At 38.2% G+C, this 15,684-nt stretch overlaps 1 protein-coding gene across 1 annotated transcript in view; it reads right to left on the bottom strand.

The window, feature by feature from the left end:
* The window catches only part of LOC128664374 (ankyrin and armadillo repeat-containing protein), a 62,856-nt gene that overhangs the window by 26,761 nt on the left and 20,411 nt on the right, over positions 1-15,684 (bottom strand). Inside the window, exons 5-6 of the mRNA XM_053719210.1 lie at positions 13,448-13,585; positions 4,620-4,864 (exon numbers count right to left, since the gene is read on the bottom strand). Coding sequence (XP_053575185.1) covers positions 4,620-4,864; positions 13,448-13,585 — 383 coding nt within the window. The remainder of the gene's footprint in view (positions 1-4,619; positions 4,865-13,447; positions 13,586-15,684) is intronic.

Genomic DNA, 15,684 nt, shown 5'->3' with positions numbered 1-15,684 from the left:
GATGCTGTCAACAGTGTGGCCCCGCAGAGGAGGAATGTTGAGGGCCTGAAAAAGCGCTGGAATGACTGAAAGAGGTGGGTCAAAGAAAAGATGGGGCAGGAAGCTATGCACCAGAAGGGAACAGGCAGTGGGCCAGCCCTGGATATAGAGTATAACACCTGGCAGGAGATGATACGCAGGTCCCAGAGTGTCACAGCAGTCCGTGGACTTCCAGGGGCTTGTGACTCAGGGGCTGCAACCACAGCACATCATGCTGGTGAGTAACTTCCCACATACCAGTATTATATGTATTTGAGATATAACATCCTTTAATCACACATTCATGTACATGAGGAGCATGGTATTTGGCATACTAACAGAAACATCTACAATTATACTTGACATTACTGCTACTTAACACAATGCAATTCATGATATGAGGTGGAATAGTGCAATACTAACATTTCATTGAATGGACACATAACTAATTGTATGAAGCACATCCCTGTATACTGCTCATATTCAAATCAATCAGAGAACAACTCACAATGTGCACATGCATGTTATAGAGTTTGACATTAAAATCAGTATAGGACCTAGCATGTATCAATGTACATTATATGCCCAGATGGACATATATCTGACTGTACTAATCCCTCTCATCCTGTGACTCCTCCACAGAACCTCCTGGCACGAGGATACAAACATCCATGCCACCACCACCACCAGTCTTCAGGCAACCGCAAGAACAGTATGCTCCCAGGCATGAGCATGGTTGGATGGCTTCAGTTGAGGACCCCAGAGTGATTCCACCACCATTGCCATGACCCCTGGCAAGATTCCTGGCCAGAGGAATATCCTTCCTTTGGCTTTGAGGGGGAGCTAAGACAGCCATAAAGGGTCCATGTATTTACCCCCCCCCCCACAACACAATCTCATGTCAGTCATGGATTTTACCCACAGACTATGTCACAAGAAGTGCCAATTGATCAGGCTGAGTGGTCACACACTGGTCATCAGTGGGACTATCAACCATGAGAGCTCCACCATCCTCATCACTTGGACAAGCTCCACCATCTGCAGATGGAAATATAGCAGAAACTACAGCTGCACCTCAAGGACCATCAGATGCAGCTGACCCTGCCCCACAGGGACCATCAGATGCAGCTGACCCTGCCCCACAGGGACCATCAGATGCAGCTGACCCTGCCCCACAGGGACCATCAGATGCAGCTGACCCTGCCCCACAGGGACCATCAGATGCAGCTGAACCTGCCCCACAGGGACCATCAGATGCAGCTGAACCTGCCCCACAAGCAACTAGAAGCCCTGCTGCTCAAGAGCCTGTGGATGCATTGTATTCTCCCCTGGGTGAGGAATACATTGCACTCCAGAGGAGGCTCATAACAAGCACTGAGAGCATACAAAGAGGCCAAGAGAGGTTCTTCAGGAACCAAGAGAGGTTCATCAGGAGCCAAGAAAGGATACAACAATGTAGCATAGAGCTGCAGAGGTACATGGCAGCATCATTAAGTGCAAGTGTTCAGAACCAGTCACAGATGATGCAAATTCTGTCTGATATGCAGATGCACAATAGATGGAGAGATCAAAATCAACTCTTGGGTGTGTTGGTTGAGCACTTTATACACCAGCAGGACATTGCCTCCAGCCTATCATCTGTGGCCAGCACACCAGCCGAAACACCAGAATCTTCTAAAACAAGGAAATCCACTACAGGCACCTCAGCTCTCTCATCCAAGAAGCCAAATAAATAAATAAATATTATTATAGTTCACCATAAACCTTGTCCACTGTTATTTATGTCATTGTCATACACATCCATGTAAGGTGTGTTCTGTTACACTAATATTGTTAAAACATAATATGACCTGTGTGGAAATGGCAATAAAAACAGGTAATATTATAATGTTTATGACATATTCTTGTACTATAACTCACATCCACAATAGTTGTTTATGAAGGGTACATATAGTAATATTCACTTCTAAGATGTAAATCAATGTATCTCACATCCAATATAAATTGACACATGGGTATATATAATACTGATGTTACTGATAGGTGTGCATTATCAGGTGTTTTAAGGATGCAGGTGAAAGGTTATGTTTGTGATTGGTCTGACACAATTGCAAAGAGGCAGCCTTCAAGGTCTTAGAAATTATCATATGAGCCATCCTAGATTTAGCTTTCAACTAAGAGAACAAAGCAAAATAGATGTTAGAATTAAATTGAAAAGTTGTTTGAAATGACATGCCCTATTTGAAACAAGAAGGTTTTCTTTGGACTTGACTGTCCCATTATATATTTTAGCATCAATGCCAAGCTGTGTTAACAGTAGAATAAATTACACTCCCAGTGGGTTCTAAAGAGATAAAGGTAATACAAATATGATTTCCTGTTCTCTCCAAGTATTGGTGATTGTTTTAAGAACAAATATACAGGGAGTGCAGAATTATTAGGCAAGTTGTATTTTTGAGGATTAATTTTATTATTGAACAACAACCATGTTCTCAATGAACCCAAAAAACTCATTAATATCAAAGCTGAATATTTTTGGAAGTAGTTTTTAGTTTTAGCTATTTTAGGGGGATATCTGTGTGTGCAGGTGACTATTACTGTGCATAATTATTAGGCAACTTAACAAAAAACAAATATATACCCATTTCAATTATTTATTTTTACCAGTGAAACCAATATAACATCTCAACATTCACAAATATACATTTCTGACATTCAAAAACAAAACAAAAACAAATCAGTGACCAATATAGCAAGCTTTCTTTGCAAGGAAACTCAAAAGCCTGCCATCCATGGATTCTGTCAATGTTTTGATCTGTTCACCATCAACATTGCGTGCAGCAGCAACCACAGCCTCCCAGACACTGTTCAGAGAGGTGTACTGTTTTCCCTCCTTGTAAATCTCACATTTGATGATGGACCACAGGTTCTCAATGGGGTTCAGATCAGGTGAACAAGGAGGCCATGTCATTAGATTTTCTTCTTTTATACCCTTTCTTGCCAGCCACGCTGTGGAGTACTTGGACGCGTGTGATGGAGCATTGTCCTGCATGAAAATCATGTTTTTCTTGAAGGATGCAGACTTCTTCCTGTACCACTGCTTGAAGAAGGTGTCTTCCAGAAACTGGCAGTAGGACTGGGAGTTGAGCTTGACTCCATCCTCAACCCGAAAAGGGCCCACAAGCTCATCTTTGATGATACCAGCCCAAACCAGTACTCCACCTCCACCTTGCTGGCGTCTGAGTCGGACTGGAGCTCTCTGCCCTTTACCAATCCAGCCAGGGGCCCATCCATCTGGCCCATCAAGACTCACTCTCATTTCATCAGTCCATAAAACCTTAGAAAAATCAGTCTTGAGATATTTCTTGGCCCAGTCTTGACGTTTCAGCTTGTGTGTCTTGTTCAGTGGTTGTCGTCTTTCAGCCTTTCTTACCTTGGCCATGTCTCTGAGTATTGCACACCTTGTGCTTTTGGGCACTCCAGTGATGTTGCAGCTCTGAAATATGGCCAAACTGGTGGCAAGTGGCATCTTGGCAGCTGCACGCTTGACTTTTCTCAGTTCATGGGCAGTTATTTTGCGCCTTGGTTTTTCCACACGCTTCTTGCGACCCTGTTGACTATTTTGAATGAAACGCTTGATTGTTCGATGATCACGCTTCAGAAGCTTTGCAATTTTAAGAGTGCTGCATCCCTCTGCAAGATATCTCACTATTTTTTACTTTTCTGAGCCTGTCAAGTACTTCTTTTGACCCATTTTGCCAAAGGAAAGGAAGTTGCCTAATAATTATGCACACCTGATATAGGGTGTTGATTTCATTAGACCACACCCCTTCTCATTACAGAGATGTACATCACCTAATATGCTTAATTGGTAGTAGGCTTTCGAGCCTATACAGCTTGGAGTAAGACAACATGCATAAAGAGGATGATGTGGTCAAAATACTAATTTGCCTAATAATTCTGCACTCCCTGTAAAGTAAAAAGCAAGTATATGTACACAATGTGATAAAGTAATGAGATTTGATTATACCTACAAGCTTAATACATTTGATTAGGTTGTGGCTTCCAAATACAAAATCAGCTATTTCAAATACACAATCAAACCTTAAAAAAAAAAAAACACATCTCATAGTATACTGTCCCTTCAACTATTTGAGATGCTGCTTTAATGTATGTGTTTGTTAAGACTTCCAGGGAGTTACGTTGTTTTTTAGTCAGTGAAAGGGTTGCTGCGCCTGCAATTTGTGGCAAGATCAAAATGTCGATTTTCTGAATTCTGCGTGCGTAAATCCTTATGCTGTATATTGGATACCAAATTGCGCGGCTGTTCTACGTTAATATAGGGGAGAAAAAAAATACAGACGACGGGTGAAATATACGCTCCTAACTTGTATGCAACTCCAAATATGTAATACCAAAATCACGTAAAAACCGGCGGCACCAGCTTTTGCGGGCGACGCCGCATATGTAATGGGGTCCAAAGTTGGAGCAAAATTTAAAACTTAAAACATAAAAAAAGCAAATACAATCATCTAAATGTTAATTTATATTAAAAACAAAGGGTTAAGCTTTACATTGTTTGCACTTTTAACATAATGTACCTGGAAAGCTGCATCAACTCTGAAGTTTTGATTGGCTGATTCCAAGAAAGGCCCGATGTCATACCATCTAATACCACCAGATTGGACAATTTCCTTTTGTAGACTAGAATTATTGAATGCAAAGGTTGCTAAGGCAGCACCAGCCATAAGGCGAATCTCCTCACTGGGTGAATGCAGCAGGCTGACCATGTGTTCAAAATGGAATGCAGGGTTTGTACAGAGCATGTCCACATTATTTCTGTGCCCTGTTTAAACACATAACTCAGCTGCCTTATATAAGCAAACTATTGTTTAGATGGCTGTCTATATGTACTCATATACTGGATAGTAAGTAACAGACAAGGATAATGAAAATGTAATGTTAATGAAACATAAAAACTAAATACAAATTAGGAATAGGGCAGTATTTGTTATACATTATACATTGTGTACAGAGGTCAGTATTACATGTTCAAATGCTACAGTGTTACAAGGGGCATTTTTTTAAATTGGAGAGTATCAGAACTGAGAAGCTACATTAAAGGGACACTGTACCCAAATTTTTTCTTTTGTGATTCAGATTGAGCAAGACATTTTAAGCGTCTTTCTAATTTACTCCTTTTATCAAATTTTCTTCATTCTCTTGGTATCTTTATTTGAAATGCAAGAATGTAAGTTTAGATGCCGGCCCATTTTTGTGGAACAACCTGGGTTGTCCTTGCTGATTGGTGGATAAATTCATTCACCAATAAAAAAGTTGCTGTCCAGAGTACTGAACCCAAAACAATCTTAGATGCCTTCTTTTTCAAATAAAGATAGCAAGAGAACAAAGAAAAAATGATAATAGGAGTAAGTTAGAAAGTTGCTTAAAATTGCATGCTCTTTCTGAATTACAAAAGAAAAAAATTGGGTACAGTGTCCCTTTAAGTTTATATACAAACTATAATTCTATCAGCACACACAAAAATGACTAATATATGGGGTGATAATTCTAACTAGAGCCCTATAAGTACCTACAAGTCTTATTGTGCCCAATGAGTAAGTTAATGTCTGTAATTGTATCAAAACTTTAAAAGTAAAATATGAATGTAAGTCACCTCTGTGTTAATTAAAGACATCTACAAACATTCAAAGAATACACTAAAGGGGCATAAAACCCCCAAAAATGATTTCATGATTCAGATAGAACATATAATGTTAAACAACTTTTCAATTTATTTCTATTATCAGATTCACTTTAGTTTTCTTGTTATCCTTTTTCGAAAAGCAGTGATGTAAAGCTTAGCAGTGTGCAGGTGTCTGCAGTACTATATAACAGCAGTTTTGCAACAATGTTATACATTCTCAAGAGCACTAGAAGACAGCACTATTACTTGTCATGTAGTCCCTCAGGCTTGTGCACGCTACCTATCTAGATATCTCTCAAAGAAAAAATAACATGAGAACGAAGCAAATTTGATTATAGAAGTAAATTGGAAACTTATTATAAATTGTATGCTCTATCTGAATAATAAAATGAAAATTTGGGGTTTTATGTTCCTTTTAACACAAAAAAAAAAAAAAAAAAAAACACAGGTAAAAAAAAAATGCTTCAAGTGATTTGAACATTGGGCACAATTTTAAACAACAAATTAGCAAGAAGTAAGAAATACAATGCTATGGGCGCATTGATTAAATTAAATACAGAGTGGTCTATCTGGTAAAAGATGACTATTCCAAAACTTTTTTGATGGAAAGTAAACTTAAAGGATTACTTTCTGTTATAATTTTTAAGCTAAACAACTAACATATTAAAGTTAATAAACATTAATTAAAACCTACTGACCTATATTTTCTCCAAAACAAAGTTTCATAACATTCTAAAAGTTATATCTTTTATTCGCCGATGATGTCAATTTATCCTGCCCACTATTTTCAGCACTGCATGTTCAAAATACTTAAACCAATAACTTTGTGTTTAAAGCACCATTTTGAAACCTAGGTATTGTAAACAGATTGGTACAGAGCAAAGGATACCCACGGAGTGGGTTTGGAAAACAATTAAATTTGCAGACAAGATTTCTGATATACGGTAGATATATGTTAATGAAATGCTATTGATAAAAAGCGTATTTGGGGTAGTTAGCTAGTAACAGGCATAGAAAATATTTACTTACAGTGGCCCTTTAAAGGGACAGTCAAGTCCAAAATAAACTTTCACGATTCAGATAGGGCATCTAATTTTAAACAACTTTTCAATGTATTTTTATCAACAAATTTTGCTTTGTTCTTTGGGCCCATATGCTAATTTCTTAGACTTTGAAGGCCGCCTCTAATCTGAATACATTTTGAGAGTTTTGCACCACTAGAGGGTGTTAGTTCATGTGTGTCACATAGATAAAATTGAGCTCATGCACGTGAAGTTACCTAGGAGTCAGCACTGATTGGCTAAAATCAAGTCTGTCAAAAGAACTGACGTAAGGGGGCAATTTGCAGAGGCTTACATAAAAGGTAATCACAAAGGAAAAACGTGTATTATTATTAGTGGCGGACCTAATTAACAGAGGGCCCTGATGCAAGATTTCTTTTTTGCGCCCCCCCCCCCCACTAAAAAAAGTAACTCAAAGTAATAGTAACAGGTTACTTTGGTGACAACAATGATTATGCAGCATGGTAAAAGGCAAATCGAGACACACTTTCTCTCACACATACACAATCTTACACACACTCTCTCACTCTTTTTGCACAATTAGACATGCACACAAACACATATATACACTCAGAAAAACACACACATTTTCTCTCTCTCTCATACAAGCACTTTCACTTTCTTACACACACACGTTCACACATTCTCACACACACACTTTCACTCTGTCTCACATACAACATGATGCATTTTAGTGGGGGACACATTTTAGTCAAGGTCTGCATATCCCACCTCTCAATCTTGTAGGTTTCTGCTTTGATAGGCTACAGGGTACTCCTCTCCCTTGTTGACTACCTGGCTCAGAACTGCTCCGAGGCTGTACATAGAGGCATCTGTGTGCACCAAAAATCTTTTGTTAAAGTTGGGGGCAGCCAATACAGGAGTGTTTCCCAATGCAGCTTTCAGAGTTTCAAATACCTGGTTACACTCTGGGGACCACAGGACTGTCCGGGGCAGGGATTTTTTTTGTTAGGTCCATCAGGGGTTTGGCTGTCACACTATAATTGCGGACAAACTTCCGATAGTAGCCTGCCATCCCTAGGAAAGCAAACACCTGCCTTTTAGTTTTGGGTATGGGCCAGTTTACAATTGCCTTGATCTTGGCCAGTTCTGGTCTCTGTTTTCCACTGCCTACACGGTGGCCAATATATTGGACTTCGGCCATCCCTATCTGGCACTTGTATGGGTGGATGGCCATGCCTGCCTGCCGTATCCATTGTAAAACCATAGCTACGTGTTTGGAGGTTCATTCCAAGACTGACTAAAAATAGCTATGTCATCCAGATAGGTGCACGTGAAATCTTGCAGCCCATCCGGGGGATCACACACTGCTTCAATTAAAAAAATACAATTTGAGAGGGAGACAAAGCTGCAATATATATGTATGCACCTTTTATATGTATATCTCACCTCCTGCATTGCAGGGACTTTTCCCCCATGTGTCGCCCCTGTGAAGTGCCGATCATAGTCATCATATAAAAAAAAGCAGTTTGTAGAATAAAAAAACCACTAAAGCCTCTGCTGTGTGCTGCTCTAAAATACATGTGCACTGTCTAGGAAAGAGGGAATTGTGGCAGCAGTGCACCTGACAATCTAGTATATTTACATATCAGCACAGGGAGGTCTCATGATAAATGCTGCACACTTTCTTTAATCATTTTATTTCCGCTTCTGGTTTTTAATAAAAGTTGGCAGCTACTCTCTCTGGGACTCTGTGTGGTTCCCCCAGTCCTTGGGCCCCAGTGCAGTGGCACCCCCTGCACCTCCTGTAGGTCCACCCCTAATTATTTTAACTGTATTGGTTATGCAAAACTGCAGAATAGCTAATAAAGGGATTATCTATCTTTTGGAACAACACAAATTCTGGTGTTGACTGTCGCTTTAAGTCATTGAAACTTGATTGCTTGGACTCAGGTTTAAGTCATGTTTTGAACTATCTGCATACCATCAACTTCCTTAACCCTTTCAGTGCTGAGTCGTCGCTAGCACTCTCCCAACTTGAGGGAGATCTGGGGGCTCCCACCCGCTCCGACCCCGATGATCAGGCCTGCATAGTGACAAGCATTGCCGGGCATCACGTTATGCGCAGTGAAATCACGCGCAATGATGTGATGATGTCACCACGCAACTTTATTTAAAATTGACAATGTTAAGTATAGGGACAGGGGCATGCTGCTTTAAAGCCTGTATCTCAAGCATCTAAGCAGCTACAGACCCCCAAGAACCACCGTTGGAAAGGAAATCGCCTAACCTTTCCTACAGTGTCTTGGGGATCTGAAAAAAAAGTTAAAAAAAAATAAATTAAATTAAAAAAAACCTTAAAACAGCTTAGCACCCAGGTGGGAAAGTTCTTAGCACTCAAAGGGTTAAGGGAGTTGTTCAAACTCCAGTCTGATTGACTTTGCAGCATGTTTACACAATACAATATCAGAGTAAAGTTGCTTGTAAAAAATATATATCATTTATTACCAATGCAATTGCTAGCCAAATAGTTAAATGGATATGACACCCAAAATGTATTTAAATTATTCAGATAGAACATACAATTTGAAACAACTTTCTAATGTAATTTTTTGTTGAAGGAGCAGCAATGCACTATTGGGAGGTAGCTAAACACATCAGGTGAGCCAATGACAAAAGGCATGACGCATATGTGTGCAGCCACCAATCAACAGGTAGCTCCCAGTAGTGCATTGCAGCCCCTGGGTTTCCCTAGCTACGCTTTTTAACAAAATATACTTGGGAAAACAACACAAAGAGTGCAACTCTTGGCAGGACCATCTCTCCCCATTTGATCCCTGTAATCATTTTTATATACCACCTATGTGCATAGCGCTGCGGAACCTGTTGGCGCTCTACAAATACCTGATAATAATAACAATAATAATTAAAAAAAAAAACTGGAAAACTGAAAAGTAGATTAAAACTGCAGGCTCTATCTGAATCATGAAAGATTCATTTTGACTTGTCTTTCCCTCTAATTTTAAACAGCAATACTTCTGACTTAAAGGGACAGTCTACACGAGTTTGCAAGCACCTTGTTTGGGATAGTTGTGCTGTGGCACCCCACTCCGTCCTGTTCCACCTCATGCAGGGCAAATGTGATTACAGTATTCTTGGGAAAATGTATTTATTTGGCAGCCCTAATATGGCTGCCAAACTCCTCCTCCCTCTTTCTTGTATGTTTGTTTGAAATCGCACCCAGCAGTGTGTGTGAATGGACTGAATAACATTAAGACACTAGGGCAGACTACAGTGCGCGTCATGAATTTTACAAGTGACAGCCTGATTATTGGATGCTGCTTCACAATAGGCACAACCACAGATTCTCTGGGAGGAGTTTGCTGCCATCCTAGAACGGTCAACTTTGGAAAGTATTTTTTAAAATACTTTTTTTTCTTTTGCCCTGCATGAGGTGGCACAGAACGGAGTGGGGTGCCCACAGCACAACGATCCCAAACAAGGTGCTTGCAAACGCGTGTAGACTGTCCCTTTAAAATCAATATTTGATGATTTGGCTGCATTGGTTATAAAGTAAACATAAAGCGCCGGGCTACAAGTCGAGCACAGAAATATAAGCGATTTTGCTCTGGTACTAAAAGTCAGGTGATTAATATTTATTGTGCAAATATTAGTATAATGTACGTTACAGTTAACACATAAAGTACACACATAGACATACATATATACCCTTGATCTTTATCTTTCCACTGACCTTTGTCATATAAAAATATACTTTTAATCCTTCTCAAATGCCTCAAAACTTTTCTTCTTATTGATCCTCTCACCATTTTTAATTCTTAATTTGCCCTCCATTCATTCATTTAGTTCACTGGTTTTCAAACCTGTACTCAGGCTTCCCCAACAGGCCAGGTTTTCAGGATTTCCTTGAGCGAGAGCAGGCAAAATAACCATGTTTACTAATTAGCTGATTATTTCACCTGTGCTCTGGTTCAGATATCCTCAAAATGAGGCCTCCATTTTAAGGAGTATTTGAATGCACAATAGCAAGAGATTATAGTTCATACCAGGTTTTCAAAAGTGCTAAATGTGAGTGTTAGTAGCTTTTCACACTTATGTGGTGTGTTAAAAATCTTTGGTTAAAAATGGAACCCAATTTGTCATACTAGATCAAGCATTGTTAATTGTTAGATGCTGAGCATAATCAGTATCGTATTACGTGTAGGGTTGCCACCTCGGCCATGTTTTCCTGGACACTTATGAGTTACACATGCTGCAGGGTAAGTAGGGCGCAACATGTATTGTGCCTCTGGACATCACATGAATAGTGCTGATAAACAGCACAATACATGTTCCTCTCTGCCCACCCTACAGCATGTGTAACTCATAAGTGCCCAGGAAAACATGGCTGAGATGGCAACCCTAATTACATGTTATCTTGCCTGAAGATATTTTTTTTTTATTTAAAGGGACAGTCAACACCAGAATTGGTATTGTTTAAAAAGATAGATAATCCCTTTATTACCCATTCCCCAGTTTTGTATAACCAACACAGTTATAATAATATAGGTTTTACCTCTGTAATTTCCTTGTATCTAAGCCTCTGCAAACTGCCACCTTATTTCAGTTCTTTTGACAGACATGCATTTTAGCCAACCAGTGCTGACTCCTAGGTCAGTTCACATGTGTGAGCTTAATGTTATCTATATGACACACGTGAACTAATGCCCTCTAGGGGTGAAAAACAGTCAAAATGCATTCATATTAGAGGAGGCCTTTAATGTCTAAGAAATTAGCATATGAGTCTACCTAGGTTTAGCTTTCAACTAAGAATACCAAGAGAACAAAGCAAAATTGGTGATGAAAGTAAATTGGAAAGTTGTTTAAAATTACATGCCTTATTTGAATCCTAAATGTTTATTTTGAACTTGAATGTCCCTTTAAATATCTGGGATTTCAAGTCTTATACTAGTTATCTGTGTTGACCTACTATAGTAAGGAATGACATAACATCCTATTGTAAGTATTAGGTGTAATATTGTTAGAAACAAATGATTGTGCCTAACTACTGTATACATTAGGCTTGCTATAATTAGGTTTATAAGCTAATTATAGGTTTATAAGTACTATAGCAATTTAGCAGGTGCAGCTTATGTGACTTGAAATCCTCACTGGATATGACATATACTTTGCAAGTTAGCAAATGGATAGAGAATATCTATACTTCTAATAGCTATCTGGTTATTTTAGTTTGATCACTTACATTGATAGCTTTACAACCTACTTAAATTCACAGAATGACAAGTAGGTTGCATATACACACTGCTATGAAATATTTTTATGTGAAACATTTTATATATTTAATAGAATTATTTAAACTATTTAAAAAGCAGAGTATAAAAGTGTTGGCTTTAAATGCATATTTAATGAACACTATTTGGCATGTATGTACTTGTTCAGAGGGAGATATTTAACTGCTCTGCTACACATCATTGCCTCTGCAAAGAATTACAAATCATTAACTAGCACCTGACCCATACATGCAATGGAGGGATTAGTCACAAATAAACTGGACAATGATTGATAGAAGAAAAAAAGTAAATATTTGTTGCTAGAAATTTTCCTACACTAAAACTCTACCTGTACAGAAGTACTCTAGTGAATAGTCATACTTTCAATACAGTACTGGTCTTTGGAAAGCACAACTTTAAATATATAGATAAATTGAAATCTGAGAGATCAATGACACTATATGCTCTAGCGGAATGAAAGAAGCTCCAGATTTTGCAGCTTAATAAAAGATTATTTTTAAAAAATATATTACATATTCTTACCCTTTTTTTTAATTAAATTTTTTTAAATCCCCCTTTCCTCATCTTTGTCTCTCTCTATGTAGTGCACCGAACATGTAAAAAAATACCCCCTTCTTGCATATTCATGGAAGCTGATACCTTTTAGTTGTGGGGTGATACAGTAATGAATGAATGTTAAGCTGACCATATTGCCGCTTTATAAAGGGACACATATGAAAAATACAAATGTCAGGGTTCTTATACAAAACATTTATTTAAACAGCCCTGACATATGTATTTTTCATATGTGTCCATTTTTAAAGCGGCAATATGGTCAGCCTAAAGTAATTATAATTAATCCTAACTGGTTTAGCATGTGTGCATATTAGTATTGCTATTTGATCTGCTATGGTTTTGCACAGATTTAGTGGGATACCCTTATTTTTAGGCATCTGATCTAGGTGGGAGAAGCTGCATTCCATACTAAAAGTTCTTGATATAGAACTCACTATCAATGATGTAAAATATAATGCAAGAGAAAACTTCTGGTATTGTTATGGTGACGTCCTTTTTTTGCATGTTCAGTTGAATGTTTATTGATAAACAAGACATGAAATGTAATAAGAGCAAAAAAATCACATTAAATGAGAAACACTGTGATTTAGTCAGAGAGGTTAGTAGACAAAAAATGCCAATGAACAAATTACTTGTTCTTATCGCTATTATTATTTATGTCACTCTATGTAAAATAATAGATTTGAATACTAGCTAATAAATACTTAGCTTTTACTCTTAGGTGAACAGAGATGAGTTCAGGTTTTCTGATTTTTTGTGTTATATGTGACTCTTCTAAAATTGCTTAAGGGTAGATAAAACATTAAACAAAATACACTCTCTATTTTTGTTACCTAGAACTGCTGCTGCAATTGCAAGTGCTGCTTCCACCTGGATAACTTCAGACTGAGAATGGATAAGCAGTGCTATCAAGAACTTCAGCCCTCTACAATTAGCTACTGCTGTCTGATTTCTGTGGTGAGGAATGTAACCTATATACAAAAAAAAGAGAGAAATTATAGCTGAACATTGATATTTCAAGATATTCTGGAACTTTATCTGATAGTGAAATTAAAGAATATTTTAAATTTCAGTCTCTAATAGGACCTTATAGAAGATAATTAATTATTTGGTTTGTCTTTGTCTCAAAATAGGCTTATCATTGTAATTTAGCTTGTGTTTATTGTATGTAATAGGATACACATTGTACAAGCTATTGTACACATCTCAAGTTAAATGGATTTAATAAACTCAGTTAAAGGGACATCATACTGTAGTGTATAATATTCACCCCTTTAATGTGTTCCCAATTAACCTTTTTACCTGATGGAAGCTATTAAACTGCTTACAGATAGTTCATTTACCTTTATTTTGTCATTACAAATAGCTGATGTTGCAAGCTATTCTGACAATTTTAATACTGCATTATTGACTATAGAAAAGCTATGTAAACAAGAGACAATAGCAGAAACCAACCCCCTATGGATGTGGGAGATAGAGAGAAACCAGTCCCTTTGTAAGGATGCTCCTATAACGGCTTAGAATAAAATGAACTCTTATAAACTGCTGTAATGGATGCGGGCCTCCATTACATATGCAGCGTCGCCCGCAAAATCCTCCGCCGCCAGTTTTTACGCGATTATGGTATTACATATACGGCGTAGCATACAAGTTACGCACGTATATTTCACCCGTCGCTCGCAATTATTACTCCCATAGGCTAACATGGGACCGCGTCGTAAATCGGTATCCAATATCCAGCGCAAGGCCTTGCGCTGAGTATGGGAGCACCGTAACTCACAAAAATGCCTGCAAAAATAAACTAACACCTAACGCATGCGCAATGTCTATCTACCTGTCAACCGCAATAACTAATAAAGTCTATTAACCCCTATATCCGCCATCAAACCCACACCGCAAGTAATAACTAAATTATTAACCCCCAAATCCGCCAACCCCAACATCACAAACTACCTCTTAAAACTATTAACCCTTAATCCACCATTAACCCACAATGCAATAAATCTATTCAAGTATTAACCCCTAAACCGCCATAGCCCACATAGCCTATTAAATGTATTAACCCCTAATCTGCCGCCGCCAACGTCGCCGGCACTATAGTAAAGTTATTAACCCCTAAACCTAATTCTAACCCTAACACCCCCCTAACTTAAATATTATTTAAATAAATCTAAATAAAATTACTATTATTAACTAAATTATTTTTATTTTTAGTTTACAGCCAACTTTGTATTTATTTTAACTAGGTACAATAGTTATTAAATAGTTATTAACTATTTAATAGCTACCTAATTAAAATAAATACAAATTTACCTGTAAAATAAATCCTAACCTAAGTTACAACTGCACCTAACACTACACTATCGTTAAATGAATTACATTAATTAACTACAATTACCTAAAAACAAACACTAAATTACAGAAAATAAAAAAAATTACAAGAAGTTTAAACTAATTACACCTAATCTAAGCCCCATAATAAAATAAACCCCCCCCCCAAAATAATAAAATTCCCTACCCTATGCTAAATTACAAATAGCCCTTAAAAGGGCTTTTTGCGGGGCATTGCCAAAAGTAATCAGTTCTTTTACCTGTAAAAAAAGAAATACAACCCCCCCAACATTAAAACCCACCACCCACACACCCAACCTTACTCTAAAACCCACCCAATCCCCCCTTAAAAAACCTAACACTAACCCCTTGAAGATCACCCTACCTTGAGTCGTCTTCACCCAGCCGGGCAGAAGTCTTCATCGAATCCGGGCAGAAGAGGTCCTCCAGCCGGGCAGAAGTCTTCATCCAAGCGGCATCTTCTATCTTCTTCCATCCGACGAGGAGCGGCTCCATCTTGAAGAGCATCCTCTTCGTTAGACGTCCAACTGAAGAATGAAGGTTCCTTTAAATGATGTCATCCTAGATGGCATCCCTTCAATTCCGATTGGCTGATGGAATTCTATCAGCCAATCGGAATTAAGGTAGGCAAAATCCTATTGGCTGATGCAATCAGCCAATAGGATTGAACTCGCATTCTATTGGCTGATTGGAACAGCCAATAGAATGCAAGGTCAAT

The sequence above is a fragment of the Bombina bombina genome, chromosome 1, assembly GCF_027579735.1.
Source record: "Bombina bombina isolate aBomBom1 chromosome 1, aBomBom1.pri, whole genome shotgun sequence".
NCBI classification, from domain to species: domain Eukaryota; kingdom Metazoa; phylum Chordata; class Amphibia; order Anura; family Bombinatoridae; genus Bombina; species Bombina bombina.
The sequence above is the reverse complement of the archived record's forward strand: the minus strand, read 5'-3'. Positions and strand labels throughout refer to the sequence as shown.